The 18502-nt window shown below is 33.5% G+C and overlaps 1 protein-coding gene across 1 annotated transcript in view; it reads left to right on the forward strand.

Annotated features, from left to right (window-relative positions):
* TINAG (tubulointerstitial nephritis antigen) overlaps positions 1-18502 on the forward strand; it is a gene marked incomplete at both ends in the record, with an annotated part of 71319 nt that overhangs the window by 31938 nt on the left and 20879 nt on the right. Inside the window, 3 exons of the mRNA XM_081296190.1 lie at positions 1342-1522; positions 3026-3071; positions 6035-6158. Of these exons, the coding sequence (XP_081152316.1) occupies positions 1342-1522; positions 3026-3071; positions 6035-6158 (351 nt within the window). The remainder of the gene's footprint in view (positions 1-1341; positions 1523-3025; positions 3072-6034; positions 6159-18502) is intronic.

The raw sequence follows: 18502 nt of genomic DNA on the forward strand, positions 1-18502 counted from the left end.
TGGGCTGAAATTTTCCTGGTATAGTAGAGTTTGACTGGCTTCTGTTTTATGCTATGATAAAGATAAAAGATTTTCGGGAGTTTCAAAATATAAATTATTATTGATATCAAATTAAATATCATTGTATTAGTCTGCTTGTGCCCTCATAACCACATGTCAGAGTCTGGATGACTTAAACAGGGATTATTTTGTCTCAGAGACTGCAAGGTCCAAGGTCAAAGTGCTGGATTATTCAGTATGAGGCAGAGATTCTCTTCCTGGCTTGCAGGTGTTTACCTTCTGGAAGTGTCCTCACATGGTGGTGAAAGAGCTCTGGTTATTTCCTTTTTCTTATAAGGGCACAGAATCCCATCTATGAAGGTCCCACACTTAGGCTCTCATTTGAATTAATTATGTCTCAAAGGGGCAACACCAAATGCCATCACAAGGGCCTTACAACTTCAACATGTGAATTTTAGATTCACACAATTCAGTCTATACCACTCAGCTTTTAATATAAATGTAAATGTGGCATATTTTATGCTTTGTTTTCAACATATTTCTTGCTGAGATTTTCATACTCTGTTGGACACTGTCACATTTTTTTGAACCAATTTTAGTGGATTTTTTAATGGTCATTTCAGCACTAAATATATATAAAATCAATTATGTAGCTTCAGTTCCCTTATTATCGACCTTTGTATTCAATAGGATTATATTATATTTGGAATCAAAAAAATTTGCACTTTGCTAAGTTTACTTTCAAAATCAGAAATCAAAATATTTTAAAAATTTTTTGTGCATTGTGTTTATCTCATAAGTTTCTACTTTAAATGTTATATAATTGTTATACTATTTCCCCAAAGTATCATGAACTACAGACATATAATCGTTAAAGTCTTATGAAAGATAGTATCTGTAACTTAAATAAAATATCAACAAACCATTAAAAAACCCTTAAATGTACATAATTTATCTGTAAATAACCAAAGTGATTGTCTTTTCATATCTAATTAGACTCTTATACATTATTATACATAATTATAATCTATATTTTAATATTACCACCAGCTTTATTAATGGCTACTTTTCATCCTTAGGTAATCCTATATTGAAGATAGAATTATTTATTAAAAATGGATTGAAGTAAAATTTCAAAAATAATAATGAAGAAATAATACAGGGGTAGAGAACAATGCAGTGTCATTGAGCTGCTATGTTGGAGTCAGTTGATATTTTTAAAATTATGCATGTAGGTAACCAGCAAAATTTATGAATGTTTAGTTCAGCAAAATTTAACATAGACAGAATATTATGGCATTTCCCTAAATACTACCTTTGTTTTTTGCTTATTTCTCATAGACTGGTATCTCATGCCTGCTATCCACTTTTTAAGGACCAAAATAGCACCAATAATATCTGTGCCATGGCTAGTAGGTCTGATGGGCGGGGAAAAAGGCATGCCACCAAGCCATGTCCCAACAGCATAGAGAAGTCTAACAGGATTTACCAATGCTCTCCTGCATACAGAGTCTCTTCCAATGTAAGTCTAAATAGCAAGAACTAATAATGGCTGACATCCTCAAACATATATAGCTCTGTTGTTAATGCTATTTAAAAACTTTAAAACTATTAAAAATGAAATACTATATTTTCAGATTTTTTTCTTACAGTGTCCATTAAAGACTTTGAGTACAGTTTCTGTTTTTTCCTAATATTAGTGTCAAAAATGGGCTTAATTTATAATATGACCAGGAAAATTAAGTTCTTAAATTATGTTTTATAGTGTGTGTGTGTGTGTATGTGTGTGTGTGTGTGTGTGTGTGTGTATGTGTGTGTATGTATACAAACTTGATAAGTAAAGCTAAGTCAAACCTGCTTTCACTGAATTTTTTGTGGTGGTGCTAAATTTATCAATCCTTTACTCCCCAAGATAATGGAAGTGAGCATAGTCACAATAGGAAATAGTCTTAGATTCCAGTTTGTCATGTTAAAACCCTAGGCAAGTTTTATTCCATGACAGCAGTGTCACCTGGCCTTCTTGACTCCAAAATATCTGACTCCTCAGTGACTCACAGTAATCTCCAAAATACAGTCCAGTATTTTTACCATGGTAAACAGGTTTTCTATGAACTGAGTCTATTCTACTATTTTTATAGATTCATGTCCTGCCAGCATTTGCCCTGTGCACCTGCACACAATGCTTCTGATGTATCTGTCTCTTTTCTCCAGATACATCACACTCATCCATGCATCTGTAATTAGCTAGGTGATAATTTCTGTGACCCAAGGTGTTAACCCACTGTTCCATCTGGTGAAATGTTACACAAATGTCAAATTCTAGAGCAAAATTTCATCATTTTTTAAGTTTTACTGGACTTCTAAGTGGGATTAATTTCCTTTTGTGGTTTGTAGCCATAACAATCTATGCTTCTCTTGATAATATAACTTATTATATAATAATGAAATTAGTTGTATGAATGTCTGTTTACACCACTGAGATATAAATACCTTGAGGATGGGTGCATAGTCAGTGTTTGTTTCTATCATAGTTTCTAGACTGTACTTTGTACTCAATATATACAGAAGGGAGGGAGGGAGGGAGGGACGGAGACAGGGAGGGAGGAAATTCCCTGCCTCCCTACTGAGGGTACATTGGGTGGCAACACAGAAATATTTGTACTGAAGCTGTAGAGGGACCTCACTAAACATCTGAGATAGCTGTTGTGATCTCCACTGATTAATCAAGGCTTTAATTTAGCTTTGATATTTTTTGTTTGTCACAATAAAAAGTTAATACACTTTCTCTCCACTCCAAAATTATTATTTAGTGATAAAACTCAACAAAAAATGAGCACATCTTTAGCAATTTCATCAATGTTGTATTTCATGTGTGAGTATTTCAAACTATGATTAAGAGTAAATGAACTGCAAGTGATCAAATCATTTCGGATTATATAACACCTAAATTGTACTACAGCTGTCAAACTATAGGTGTAGTATTTTTGATAATAATGATGATACTTATTGATATTTCTCATTCCAGGAAACTGAGATAATGAGGGAAATCATGCAAAATGGACCAGTTCAAGGTAAACTTGCATGATATTTAATAAAAATTGCTTTAAGAATCTTCATAAGCATTTAATAATTCTAAAATCAGTTCAGTTATGAGATTTGCTTAGCTAATCACTTAATTATCTGCCATTTTACTTTAAGAGATAGACTCACTTCTATATTGAACTCTTAAATATTAGTGATTAATTTCATAAAAGTGCTGAGTATTTTCAAGTGATCATGGACTAACAGACATTCAAACATGAAATGCCAAGTGATTAATTCACAACAAGCTCACTTTCTTCCCTTTAATCATATGTAAGAGTCATACATAATGTTAGATATTGTCACCTTCACCGTAGGTAACAGATTGGAAAAAAATGAGAATTAGTAATAGAAACAAAACTAGATACATTTCTTTTGTATTAGTTCAAGGGAAATCAAGTAAGCCAATATGATTTTTGTGCCTTACAAAAGGCCTCAAACTTGAAAATTTTGTAAATGTGTTCTTTGAGATAAACTAACAGTCAATAACAAAATTATGTAATGACTTACTGTATATTGACTTTGATTTTCAGAATATCATCTCTGATAATAGTTACTTTTGCTTATTTGTTGAATTTTATTTTGTAACATTGACATGGAGAAGGAAAAATGCACAGAATATATTCCCTCTCTAAACAAACATAGCCTTGAAGTGCATGGAAGAAAAAAATTCAATGAGGCATAAAGTGGAATTCAGGTTGTGAACACCAAAAAGCCCAATTATTTATCAGTGCATTGGAATAAAAAATTTTAAAAATTAAATTTAAAATTTTTGATATATACTTAAGAAACTGTTGGGAAGTTTTTCTTTTTTGCCTGAATGCTGATTTGATTAGTTCAACATACAGAAAAAGATCATAAATGTTTCTAATTGTGCTGAAATTATGTTTTACGGAGTAAACAAAACACACTAAACATGTTGTGAATTTAAGAAATCCTGGAACCTTACACAAAATCTGAAAAAAAAACATGAGAAGCTTCTTTCTCCTTTACAGCTGTATAAATTGTTGGCTGTTGTAAGAGTGGGAAACTTAAGGATCCAAGAATTTTGAACACTAGATTAACTTTTAAAGGTCCAACTTTGATATTTGCCACTTAAATTATTTTTGGCCATTTACCTAACCCTTTTAAGTATTCAGATCATGGTTTTATTGTTTGAAGGGTTTCTTTCTCTATTTTTAATGACTCAAGAGAAATTTGAATCATAATTATTTAAAGTTGAGAACACCTTAGGCTTGCTTTCTTACCGTATGCATAAATTTCACATAATCAATCAAAAATAAAGATAAAAAATTCAAACCAATAAAATAAAAATGTGAATTATTGAACACAGAAAATGTTTGTTGAGAACATGTTTCTTGCCAACTCAAGCCCAGGGCAAGACAGCAGTAATCAAGACAGCTCCTTCTTCTCCTCATGCATGAATGTTATAGTTTTTTGTACAATGAGTTTACTGCAGTTTCCCAAGATTAGAACTTCACTGCAGTAGTTTATATATTTATGTGTTTGTGGATTCATCAAATCTGGTTTGGTGTCAGAAATTGAAGGCAATGTCATCTTTGCATTGATTATGATGGTTTCTTACCTTGCTCTTTAGTTAGCAGTGTTTTTCAGCAATGGAGGATATATTTTATTCATAATGCTTATGGCAGAACTAAATCATAAGAATTAAAGGAATCAATGGTTCTATGGAGAAGAAAAATCACTAGCAATATCTTCACATTTTTATGAATGGATAGAAAGCTGTTTGGCTCTTGCTGTAGATGCAATGTGATTGTGTGCTCATTGTTGCCTGGTTTAACATTCAGCATTTCCCCCATCTCAGTACAAAAGAATGTCAAAAGAATAGAATGTTGAATAAATAAAACTGTGCATGCTTCTAAAATTGTACAATTGAAAATAAGTATAGGTGATGAAAAGAGAACAAAAGTAGAAATCTGCATGGAGTACAGTTATATAAATTCTTTAAATCCTATGGGAATGTGTTTTATAGTAGATAAAAAAGGCCTAACCTCTTTTGAGACTATTTGAACAGCATCAGAAAAAAAAATATGGAACTTTAAAAAATGAAATAAAAAGTGGAAAACTTAAAAAGTTATATTTGACTTTGGAATATGAATTTAATTTTAGTATCTACCAAGTGCTAGTGAAATTAGTCCTTTTTTTATATAATCCATGTCAAACTAAGATAGACTAGCACTGTTTATCATTATCAGACTATATACATTTAGTCCCAATTAGAAAGTCTTCAATTCACATCCTTTGGAAAAGAACTTTAAAGTGTTCACCCAGAACTGTCCAATTCCTTCTACAAAGTGGCATACAATAGAGAAAAGAAATAGTGCAGGTGAGGGCGTGAAGGAGAGTTTTAGGAAGCATCAGCTCTACTTTTTAAATAATACAACACTGGCTTAGCTCTGTAGAGCAGAGAGGATGAAATCCTGTCAGAGTGTTCTTCTGCCAGGGTTTTGCTTTTTGTTCAAACTCTGCAAGGAAAGGTTTGTATTTATTTATAAGGGTTAAGGAAAATTGCTTTAAGCCCAATTTGCTATAGTCACCTTTCTCTGCTAGCTTAATTGGGATTTTGAGAAGGTTGTGGTGAAGTACAACATTAGTGGAGAAATAGCAATCATTGATCTACTGCAGTGGCCCTTCCCTGCAAGGGGCTCCATTCCTGGTGACAGTGCCTTTGTTGAATAAGGCTTGAGTGGCATTTAAAGGTATAATGTGTAGTCAAGTAATGATCTAAGTAAGTAAAACTTGTTTATAAGAGAATAGGAAAGTATTATAATCAATCAATTAAGTAGAAAAGAAAATTATGAGGGAATTAAGCAATCTCTTCATAGATTTAGCTCCTTGCAATTTATTCATTCATTGTTTTGGTAGAATTTCTGGAGACTTTTAAAGATGATTTTTAAAAACTCTGCCATTCTCCTGTTGGGTTTCATTTTAGCCATAATGCAAGTCCATGCGGATTTCTTTCACTATAAGACAGGGATATATAGACATGTTACCAGCACAAATGAAGAATCAGAAAAATATCGAAAATTTCGGACACATGCAGTCAAACTTACTGGGTAAGGCAGTTCCTTTTTCTTTTTTTTTAATTAATTTTTTAAAAATTTATAGATGGCAGTGTAATGCATTACAATCCTTATTACATATATACAGCACATTTTTTCATATCTCTGGTTTTATACAAAGTATATTCACACCATTTGTGTCTTCATACATGTACTTTGGATAATAATGTCCATCCCATTCCACTATCATTTCTAACCCCATACCCCCTCCCTTTGCCTCCAACCCCTCTGCCTTATCTAGAGTTTATCTATTCCTTCCATGCTTCCCCTTCCTACCCAACTATGAATCAGCCTCCTTATATCAGAGAAAACATTCCTCATTTATTTTTTGGGGATTGGCTAAATTCACTTAGCATTGTCTTCTCTAACTCCATCCATTTACCTGCAAATGCCATGATTTTGTCCTCTTTTATTGCTGAGTAATATTCCATTGTGTATATATGCCACATTATTTTTTTATCCATTTATCCATTGAAGGGCATCTAGGTTGGTTCCACAGTTTAGCTATTGTGAATTGTGCTGCTATAAACATTGATGTGGCTGTGTCCCTGTAGTATGTTGTTTTTAAGTACTTTGGGTGTAGACCGAGGAGAGAGATAGCTGGGTCAAATGGTGGTTCCATTCCCAATTTTCCAAGAAATCTCCATATTGCTTTCCATATTGGCTGCCCCAATTTGCAGCCCCACCAGCAGTGTATGAATGGACCTTTTCCCCCACATCCTTGCCAGCACTTATTGTTATTTGTATGCATAATAGCTGCCATTCTGACTGGAGTGAGGTGAAAATCTTAGAGTAATTTTGATTTGCATTTCTCTAATTACTTAAAGTCTTCTTAAATTCTTAAAAGCTTTGTTATTTAGAAGCTATTGGTACATTTATGGAAAATGAAACTGAACATAATAATACTTAAGCGATTTAGATACTGGAATTCCCCTTTGTGAGAGAGATTATTTTACCAATTGAAAAATTATCCAAACCTGGCCATTATTTTATCATTATTTTAAAAAGAGTGGAATAAATCAGACATAATTTTTCTATGTTCAAATGTGAATACATGACCAGTGAAACTCCACATTATGTACAACCAAAAGAATGGGATCCTAATTAGAATAGGTTATTCTCCCTGTGTATATATTATGTCAAGAAAATACACTCTACTATCATGTATACCTAAGAACAAATTAAAAAAGAAGAGCATGGAAGCCTAACTCAATATTCCAGGAAAGATGATCATCTCCTGCTTTCCACTTGTGAATATGTTCTTAAGAATCTGTTCTAAGGATAAGGGAATGTACTTCCCTTTGAAATATATTATTGGAGTAAATTCTTATATCTGACATAATCAAGGAGAAGGTGCAATTCTGAAGTGTATTATAATAAAGGGAGAAAAATTTTAATGGAGTTACAAATGTTAGTTATTAAGTAGCAAGAGAGGGTAAGGTCATCTTTAGCTTGATATAAGGTTTTTTAAAATATTTATATGAGAATTGAGGAAATTGCACTGATCGAATTTGAAAGTAAAATATATTCACCTATACAAGGGAAAGAAACAAAGTGTATAATTTTGTTTGGTGGTTGGGTCTCAGGGATAAATAATTTCACAAATAGGGCCTGAAAGACAGACCATTATAAAACCAATTCACCCCACCCCCCCAAAAAACCACTTCCTCACTGAACCTTCTCAGTCTCATTCTGATTGTGTCTCAGTTTGCAAATTTGTTCTCAAAATATCTCACTCTAATTCGAAGAAAATGTTACAGAAAAGTTTTGTTTTTGTTTCCATCCAAAACTCTCTCTCTTCATATTTCCTTTTTTGTAAATAACTTCATTCTTAGTTGAGCTTGTCATTCCCCAAAAATTTACTAAGCCTGCAGAAAACAATCTCACCTACAACAAAATTGTTATCTTCTACTGATTTTGGAAACCTGAGTATAATTCTAAGGTATATTGACAATCTATCCGTCAGGTGTCTCGTTAACCCTCAGTTCTCACTTATTTAAAATACTCCAGTCTTTCAATTACAGAATTATCACATGTCTTTAATCAAGGATCCAAAAATCTATGACTTGTCTTAATTCAGGAATGTGAAAATATATGTCTTAGAATTGAAAAATACAGTACTTCATGTTAATGTAGGATATTGATTTAAAAAACAACAGCTAGGAGAAAAGATATGTGATATATGATTTTGCCATCTAGAGATAACCTCTATTGAAAATTTGGAATACTTTTATCTATATCCTAGATAAATAACAATAAGGAAAATAAAGACAACAGAAAGAAAGAAAGGAAAAAAGAAAAAGAAATAAAGAAAAAGAAAAAAATTTTCATGTGAAAATAGGGTACTAGAGTATTAAAATTTTATAAGAAGGAAATTTTTGCTAATGTTTTCATTAGCAGTATATAAAAATGGTAGCTTTTCAACATTCTTTCAAGTGATGGGTGTTTCCCTTTTTCATTTTATTAGGTCTATTCTGCATAGTTACACCATTTTAGAGTCCTATGGCAGTTCCTGGTGCCTAGCTTTCTTAAGTCGAATGGAACAAGTGCATTTAACTAATTTAACTAATGCATATGCTTACCACTAAGCTTAAAAAAGAAATTATCCCAAACCAAAACTTAAAAATAAATAATTATTAGCATAACAATTTTTGGAAAAAAAAATCAGAAAATTTTTCTCACTTTCTGTTGATGAAAAGTTAGGGAGACAAACTAAAATAGGAAAAAAATAGGATATAGCATATTAAAATATTCTTATTTAGATTAATTTTACTTGAATATAATAATGTTTAGTATAATATTATGGAAATTAAGATGTATATTAAAAGAATTAGTGATTGATATAATAACTCACTTTAGCTACATATATATATTTTTAATATTTTCTTAGTTTATGGACCTTTATTTTATTCATTTATTTATATGTGGTGCTGAGAATTGAACCCAATGCCTCACACAGATGAGGCAAGCACTCCACCACTGAGCCACAACCCCTGCCCTAGCTACATATTTTAATATTTATCAATTTGTTGTCAACAGATGAAATGAGTAAATTTGTCACTCTTATACTTCTTCCCACATCTCCTTCTATCATACTTCTGATATTGGTTAGTTATGCTACTATTTATGCACATCAAATGATTAAAAGATATCTGCATTCTATTGTGAAACTTTAAAGTACACAGGGTTTACATATTATTCTATACAATGCATTGTGGAGTCAATAATAAGTGAGTACTTTTTGACAGTGGTTCTTCTATCCTTTAGTTTAACTTTTACTAATTATTTTGTTACTGAATTTTATTTTCTAGTAATTTTTTTATTAAGAAGAGCTCATAAGGCTTGATTACCTAATTTCTTGTATGTTCAAAAAAGTAGTTATATTGATAAATAACATAACTGGTATAAAATCCTGGACTATAAACCATCAGAATTTTGCAGATGTTGCTTTAGGGTCTGCAATATTCAGTTTTCCTGAAGAAAGTCTGAGGATACTAGATGTTTTGTTTTTTAACTTTTCATAAAAAATGACCTGACTCTTTCTATTTGAACACTCATTAATTTTTTTTTTTTTTGTACCTGAAATAGAACTCAGGAGCACTAGACCACTGAACCACATCCCCATCCTATTTTGTATTTTATTTAGTGACAGGGTCTCATTAAGTTGCTTAGCGCCTTTGTTGAGGCTGGCTTTGAACTCGTGATCCTCCTGTCTCAGCCTCCTTAGCTTCTGGGATTGCAGGTGTGCCCCTCTGCGCCCAGTTTACTCATTAATTTTTGTAATCCTTGAATTTAACACATTTTTATTTATGCCAGATTTTCTACATCTCCTATTATTTTTCTTATAATGATATTTATCTTATAGTTCTTTAGCATTTTATTGTATATGATTTCTCTACTGTGATCTGCCTATTCCCAAAGTTTATTGTATTTGCTATTCATTCTCCAAATGGCTCTTGCTTTTGAAATCTCCTTTTTTTTTTCCTTTCCTCTCATCTCGTTCTCATTTAAGGTCTTATTTGAGTTGTATTTAGAGAAATCATGTTTGTAATTTTTCTTTATCCGACTTCTCCAGTTTCCTTGAATAATTCATGTTGAGCTTTAGATTCTTCACTTGTCTCTTCCTGCATTTTTTGAAGGGAGGGTTCTCTTTAGTTATACATGACAGTAGAATATATTTTGATATATTTATACAACCATGGAATATATCTTCTTCCTGCATTCTTTATAGAAATTTAATCACAAATATGTGCATTTCATTCTCTAGCACTTCCTATTTTTCTACACATAACACTCTTCTCCTGTGACCCCAACATTTCTTCATATGCTTGCAATGTGTTATTATTCCATTTACCTTCAGCGCTATTTGTTTCTCTTCTCCTTCATGCCCACATAGTCTTCCTTACGTGGTTAAAATCCCACAGTGAATCTTCACTCTCCCCTTCCACACATGCCCTGGACTCTTGTCCCTTGTTTGACATAAATTAGCTTCCAGACTTCAATTCTGGATTCAATTTGAATCAATCTGTTTTGTACCTGCATCTGATCATATTTGATAAAACTTGCAACTATGTTGATTCACTTTAATTTATAATGACACATTTCAAGTAGATGTCTAATACTATCGGTTAATCATGTTCTGAATGACTATTTTGTTTATTCTCCTACTCTTTAGGTGATTATCTCACAACTTGTTCTTTTTCCTTGAATCTCCCAACACCTCCCCGCCTCTTGTTCTTCATGATAACCTTGTGTTCTATTTCCCTGAAAAGACTGAAGCAATCAGAAAACACTTCCTGGAAACATAAATGCAACTACCAGCACATACTCCCTCATAATCATTCTTCTACCTTTTCCATAATTGATCCATCCTCACTCCAGTCTGAATTTTTCTTTGCATATTGTACCCTAGTCCCTCTCAGCTATGCAGAGACAATTTCTCCTTTTTCTTCTCTGTAATCAGTTTTATTTATGTTATTACATGCTGGTGTTTCTTAGATTAGAAGAAGAAAAAGCTCCTTTTCTTTTGACTTCACCTTTTCCGTACTTCAGTTATTCTCTTCTTACAGCAAACACCTTGCAAGATTTGCCTGTACTCACTTTCTTTAACACTTCTCCAATTCTTTGTTAAACCTCCCAATTACTTTCTCACTATCCCTTATTTTCCTCTTCTCAAACAATTATTTTGAGTTTCTCAATGGCCTACACCTTGTTAAAAACCCAGATTTTAACAGGTTCCAGAGTTGCCCATCCCCCATGTGGTTTTTCCTTGTTGTCTACAACTTCTCAGTGTCTTTTGCTAATGCAATTTTTTTTCTTTTCCTATATATCTGTGCTTCACAGTGCTGGTATGCCCTGGTCTTGGGTCTTTGTCCTTCCCTCCTTTCTATCCTTACTCATATAATCTGGTGAATTTATCAGTTCCAAACTCATCCTGGCTTTAAGCACCATATAGAAGCTAGCACCAACTGAATTATATTTCTAGCCAGGACTTGTCTCCTGAATTCCAAATTTGCATGTTCCCAGGTCTATTTAATATCTCAAACCTGCATGCACATTATTAGGGAAAGAGATGCTTCAAACTTAGCACTTCTAAAACAGAACTCCCAATTTTCCCTTTATCCTTGTGAAATAGCATCATTTTTTTCCATTTTAGTTGATGACAACTCCATCTTTCCCTATGCTCTGGTGAGAAACCCTGGAGTTGTCCTTTGTTCTTTTCCTCACAACTAACTTTTAACTTTTGATTCCAGAAGCCAACCATTTTTTCCCTCTGAACCTCCACTGCGGTGCCTGAGTCACCATTAGTCAATATTTTGTACCTGGATTTCTGAAGTCACTTCTAGCAGGTCTTTCTTCATTTACCTCTTCCCTCTGGTGGTCTATTTTCAACATAGAAACAATGATTTTCCTGTTAAAACTTTACTCAGGTCTTGTCACTCCTTTGCTCAGAACACTACATGATTTCCCATTTCCTTCAGTGTAAAAGTCAAGATTTTTACCATGGTCTACATGATCTGAGAACCTACTCCCACCTGCATCAACTTTATGATCTCAGCTTCTGCTCCCCTGTAACTTGTTCTGCCTACTTTAGTAGTTCTGTACCGTGTCAGCAACACCCACCTCACTCAGGATCTTACTTAAAATGCTCTCCTACCATATATTCAATTCCTTAGTTTCTCTGCCTCCATCTCACCTCTGCTCAGATCTCACTTCTCAGTATAGCCCTCTCTCTGAATTTCCTATTTAATCTGCTACTTTTTCTCTGCTCCAGCAATCCTGAACTCCCTCACCTGCACTGTTTTTCTAAATGGTCACATAGTCATCACTTTCTAACACAGTGTATAATTTAATTATCTTTTAACGTTGATCATTTACCATCTATCTCTAGTACTAGAATGAAGCTCCAAAGAGCAGATGTTTTTACTTACTCACAGATGTTGCCAAATCACCTAATGCATGGGGGAAAACCATAATATACTTAATGCTTTTTCTATTCAACAAATTAATTTTTTAGCTTGTATTTTGTGATAGTTCTCCTTTGTTTTTATTCATCTTTAAATAGGGTAACTATTTCTTCAAAAGTAGAGTAGGTAGTAGTTGGAAAGAGTTGATGAACTCCTCAGCTTTGATTCAAGTTTGTATATGTTGAACCCAAACTCAACAGATTGACCCTTGCTTTTGTTCTGGAAATATTTGGTCCTTCATTATAACTCAGAAGGCTTGGTGGGACTTATAATAACCCTCCTGCAGGAATCTGCTGCCATGTGCTATTTTTTGCCTTCCTTTTCACTTCACCCTGTGCCCTCTTTCAGTCATTACCTCTGGAAGGCTGGTTGGGACTCTGATGGTGCAACCAGCTTCCCTGTGATTTCTTTCTCAATTAGCCAACATGGATAGTGCAAATGGGTTATGGCATCTCATTGTCATAGCCTGAAAATGGTCCTTGACAATAGCTTGAAAAAAATTTCTGGAATGTCTTACATATTTTAATAGGAGAATTTTTTTTCTCTTTAGGTCCAGAGGTAGAGGGAGAGGATAGTGGTGAGTGCCATCTCTCACCACCAATTCTTATTTTTTGGTACAGTACAAAATGAGTTTTTCTATTATTTCTCAAAGTTAGGTTTTATGATTATGTCTGCTGCATGATTCATTAAAGATAGAAAAAAAGATATTGAGGATTTGAAACTTGCTTCATTTTTCTGCTCTTAATTGATCAGTGACTTTTCAGGAAGATAAATGGAATGAAACTTCTTCATACTGTGACTGGTTCCTGAAAATTCAACTCTATTTTGATTTCATTTTTTATCAGTCTGAAAGTTGCATTTTTTCCAAACTCCCTATATATGTTTCATAATTAATTTTTGTTTTCTCAGTAATGTTCTTAATCTAGAAAATAATTTCCACTAAACATTAGGTGATGGATATAATTTTTCCTATCATTCCACGAATTCTCTACAACACTGACATGGAGCCTCTCTTGGTTTATTCAAACCGATCCTTGGTCATCTCTACCACCTATGTAGTCATGCTAGTCATATTTTCTTCACTCTATTCTTATATTCATTAATGCTGAGTTTGAAAATGATATAAATCTGTTTGCATTTAATCTCTCTGCCATTGTTTCTATATTCCTCATATCCAGTGTATCAGTTGTAGTAGTGTTTTTTATATTTACTTTCAAAAACTCCTAGAAAATTGGGATCTTTATAAATTTGCCTCACAACATGACAATTAATGAGGCTAACCTTGTTAGTAGGGAAATTGCTTTGGGGGGATATATCTAGTTTTTTCAAAAACAATTTTTTTTGTCACCTGGGCATTGTTAAGTGCTCCAGAGCAGTAGATTTTCATTCATTTTCCCATTAACAATTCCTTATTTGGTAATTACTACATTCAGGAAATTAATGCATCAGTGAATTAGAGCATAATCAAATAGCTCAAGGAGGTTAATGTTCCTTATCAAAGAACTTAATATACTCCTATGAAGTGCCTGACAAATTTATCTCAACAAATTGTTTTCTGCCCTTTCTGTAGAAGACAAAGCTATTAGGTTTGAACTTGGGAAGAAAAAAGGAGATGAATTTAAGCTTTTATCAAGTGCCCAACACTGGGGAACACAAGGAGGATTAATATTTAGCCTTGATCTTAAGGAGTTTAGAGAATGAGGCAGATACAACCACAACTGATTCCACCATAAGATGATACAGCTTTATGCTCTGTGTATATATTCCCACATACGTAAAGCACAGGATGGGGGTAAATTGCACAGGATGCAAACTTGTAATTCCTGGCTTTCCTCCTTATTGCCATCCTTTCTCTTTTCTCCAAAACCTCTGTCCATCCTAATTATAGATGCTATATTTATAGAAGTATTTAATTGAATAAAAACCCACATATTTTGAGACTTGTCATTATATTATATACATTAATATGAAGAAAATATTACTTATTAAACTGTTTTAATTGTAAGACATGAAAAAAAATTTGTTTTATAATCAACATTTGAAAAGCTCATCAAAGATGCTATTCCCTATATTATGATCATATCCTACATCTTTATGCCCATCACAATCTATTCTGTGTTCCTGTCCATCCAACATTCTGAGTTTTACTTAACCACTAAGTCTGAAGTTGGTAAAGTATTGCATAAGTTCCTTTTGTTTTGTATATGATTCTCAAGAATCCCTGCTGGAATTCAAATGAGTAAATTCAGCAGGTCAAAATTTTAGAATATTAAGGGATGTAATTGGGATAAACATTGACTTTTCTTTATATTGTCATCCCTGCTCATGGAATAGAGTTGTATTGAAAATTACTCCACATGTCACTAAGAAAGAAAAATAAAATAATTTAAAGACTATTTTCATCATGTTAAATAATGTTTTATTCAGTAAGTATTGAGTATGTATGTGTGTGTCAGGTATTGTTTTAGGGACTGGGGTAAGACCATGAATAAAATAGACAAACATCCTGATCGTAATCAAATTTATATGCTACTGATTGATGTGTAGTTTTTTTGATTTTTAAAAAATTTATACATGACAGCGAAATGCATTACAATTCTTATTACACATGTAGACCACAATTTTTCATATCTCTGGTTGTATACAAAGTATATTCACACCAATTAATGTCTTCCTACCTGTACTTTGGGTAATAATGATCATCACATTCCACCATCATTTCTAACCTTATACCCCCTCCAATCCCCTCCTACTCCTCTGCCCTATCTAGAGTTCCTCTATTCCTCCCATGTTCCTGCTCTGTATCCCACTATGAATCAGCCTCCTTATATCAAAGAAAACATTTGGCATTTGTTTTTTGGGGATTGGCTAACTTCACTTAGCATTATCTTCTCTAACTCCATTCATTTACCTGAAAATGCCATGATTTTATTCTCTTTTATTGCTGAGTAATATTCCACTGTGTATATATGCCACATTTTTAAAATTTATTCATCTATTGAAGGGCATCTAGATTGGTTCCACAGTTTAGCTGTTGTGAATTATGCTGCTATAAACATTGATGTGGCTGTGTCCCTGTAGTATGCTGTTTTTCAGTCCTTTGCTTATAAACTGAGGAGAGAGAGACCTGGGTCAAATGGTGATTCCATTCCCAATTTTCTTAGATGTGTAACTTGAAAACTATGTTATTTTATAATGGCCAAAGTCCTTATACTGAAATTTATGTGTATTTCTAAAATATTAACTTTTTTAAAAAATTGCTTTTATTTTTTAAATACACGACAGCAGAATGCATCACAATTCTTATTACACATATAGAACACCATTTTTCATATCTCTGTTTGTATATAAAATATGCTCACACCAATTCATGTCTTCATACATGTAAAGCTGATTTTCCTTTTTTTTTTGATAGAATGCTAGAATTCAATCTATATTAAGAAAAATCTGGATTACAGAGGTAACTTTCATCCTCTTAAATCAATAACTTATCATTATTTTTTTTGTTGGTCGTTCAAAACATTACATAGTTCTTGATATATCATATTTCACACTTTGATTCAAGTGGGTTATGAACTCCCATTTTTACCCCGTATACAGATTGCTGAATCACATCATTTACACTTCCATTTATCTACACATTGCCATTCTAGTGTCTGTTGTATTCTGCTGCCTTTCCTATCCTCTACTATCCCCCCTCCCCTCCCCTCCCCTCTTCTCTCTCTACCCCCTCTACTGTAAATCATTTCTTCCACTTGTATTATTCTTACCTTACCCCTCACTTCCTCTTGTATGTAATTTTGTATAACCCTGAGGATCACCTTCCATTTCCATACAATTTCCCTTCTCTCTCCCTTTCCCTCCCACCTCTCATCCCTGTTTAATGTTAATCTTCTTCTCATGCTCATCTTCCCTACTCTGTTCTTAGTTACTCTCCTTATATCAAAGAAGACATTTGGCATTTGTTTTTTAGGGATTGGCTAGCTTCACTTAGCATAATCTGCTCTAATGCCATCCATTTCCCTCCAAATTCTATGATTTTGTCATTTTTTAATGCAGAGTAATACTCCATTGTGTATAAATGCCACATTTTTTTTTTATCCATTCGTCTATTGAAGGGCATCTAGGTTGGTTCCACAATCTTGCTATCGTGAATTGTGCTGCTATGAACATCGATGTAGCAGTGTCCCTGTAGCATGCTCTTATTAGGTCTTTAGGGAATAGACCAAGAAGGGGAATAGCTGGGTCAAATGGTGGTTCCATTCCCAGCTTTCCAAGAAATCTCCATACTGCTTTCCAAATTGGCTGCACCAATTTGCAGTCCCACCAACAATGAACAAGTGTACCCTTTTCCCCACATCCTCGCCAGCACTTGTGGTTGTTGGACTTCCTAATGGCTGCCAATCTTACTGGAGTGAGATGGTATCTTAGGGTGGTTTTGATTTGCATTTCTCTGACTGCTAGCGATGGTGAGCATTTTTTCATGTACTTGTTGATTGATTGTATGTCCTCCTCTGAGAAGTGTCTGTTCAGGTCCTTGGCCCATTTGTTGATTGGGTTATTTGTTATCTTATTGTCTAATTTTTTGAGTTCTTTGTATATTCTGGATATTAGGGCTCTATCTGAAGTGTGAGGAGTAAAGATTTGTTCCCAGGATGTAGGCTCCCTATTTACCTCTCTTATTGTGTCTTTTGCTGAGAAAAAACTTTTTAGTTTGAGTAAGTCCCATTTGTTGATTCTAGTTATTAACTCTTGCTCTATGGGTGTCCTATTGAGGAATTTGGAGCCCAACCCCACAGTATGTAGATCATAGCCTACTTTTTCTTCTATAAGACTCCGTGTCTCTGATTTGATATCAAGCTCCTTGATCCATTTTGAGTTAACTTTTGTGCATGGCGAGAGAAAGGGATTCAGTTTCATTTTGATGCAAATGGATTTCCAGTTTTCCCAGCACCATTTGTTGAAATGCTATCCTTCCTCCATTGCATGCTTTTAGCCCCTTTATCAAATATAAGATAGTTGTAGTTTTGTGGATTGGTTTCTGTGTCCTCTATTCTATACCATTGGTCCACCCGCCTGTTTTGGTACCAGTACCATGCTGTTTTTGTTACTATTGCTCTGTAGTATAGTTTGAAGTCTGGTATCACTATACCGCCTGATTCACACTTCCTGCTTAGCTTTTTTTGATGTTCATTTATTTTACATATGAATACCGAATAGTTACTCAAGGAGAGAGGAGACCAACTATTGTGAGGTGTAGGCCAGAAGGTAAACAAATGTTAGAATAGCCAAAGAATGACAGATTTAAGAATAACAAAGAAATATTTCCAAGTATAATTTGGATAATGATTACAGTTTTAAAAATTTTGAATCAAATACCCCCAGCACATACATTAAAAAATACTGTTGCAAAATGATATAAATTGGTTATGTTTCCAATAATTACTGTGAAGAAATCTGGTTTAAGTGAATCATCAAAATGTGAATCAGAAATTTATGTAAACTTTGATATAAATCCATTATATGACTTCAAATTGGGCATAATAGAATGATTTCTAAGTTATTCTTTTTTATATGCCCAACAAATATTAAAAGCTCATCCACAGTGTTCCTGGTACAATGCTGAGTACTAGACATTAAATAAAAACACATAAAAATGTGAAATTATGAGACCTTTTATAAAGGAAAGATAAAAAGAAATAAAGTTTGAGCTGAGATTTTATGAATTGCATAAAAACAAAGGGAACAGATTGTTTCAAGGCCCTGAGACTACAATGTAGACATTTTGTGAACAAGAAGGTTGTGTTTGCTGAATCTCAGGAGGCAAAAATTTGGAGGCCATTATAAAGATTTCAGCGAAGGATATTAAGT

This window comes from Spermophilus citellus, assembly GCF_964194105.1.
Source record: "Spermophilus citellus genome assembly, chromosome: 5".
NCBI lineage: Eukaryota > Metazoa > Chordata > Mammalia > Rodentia > Sciuridae > Spermophilus > Spermophilus citellus.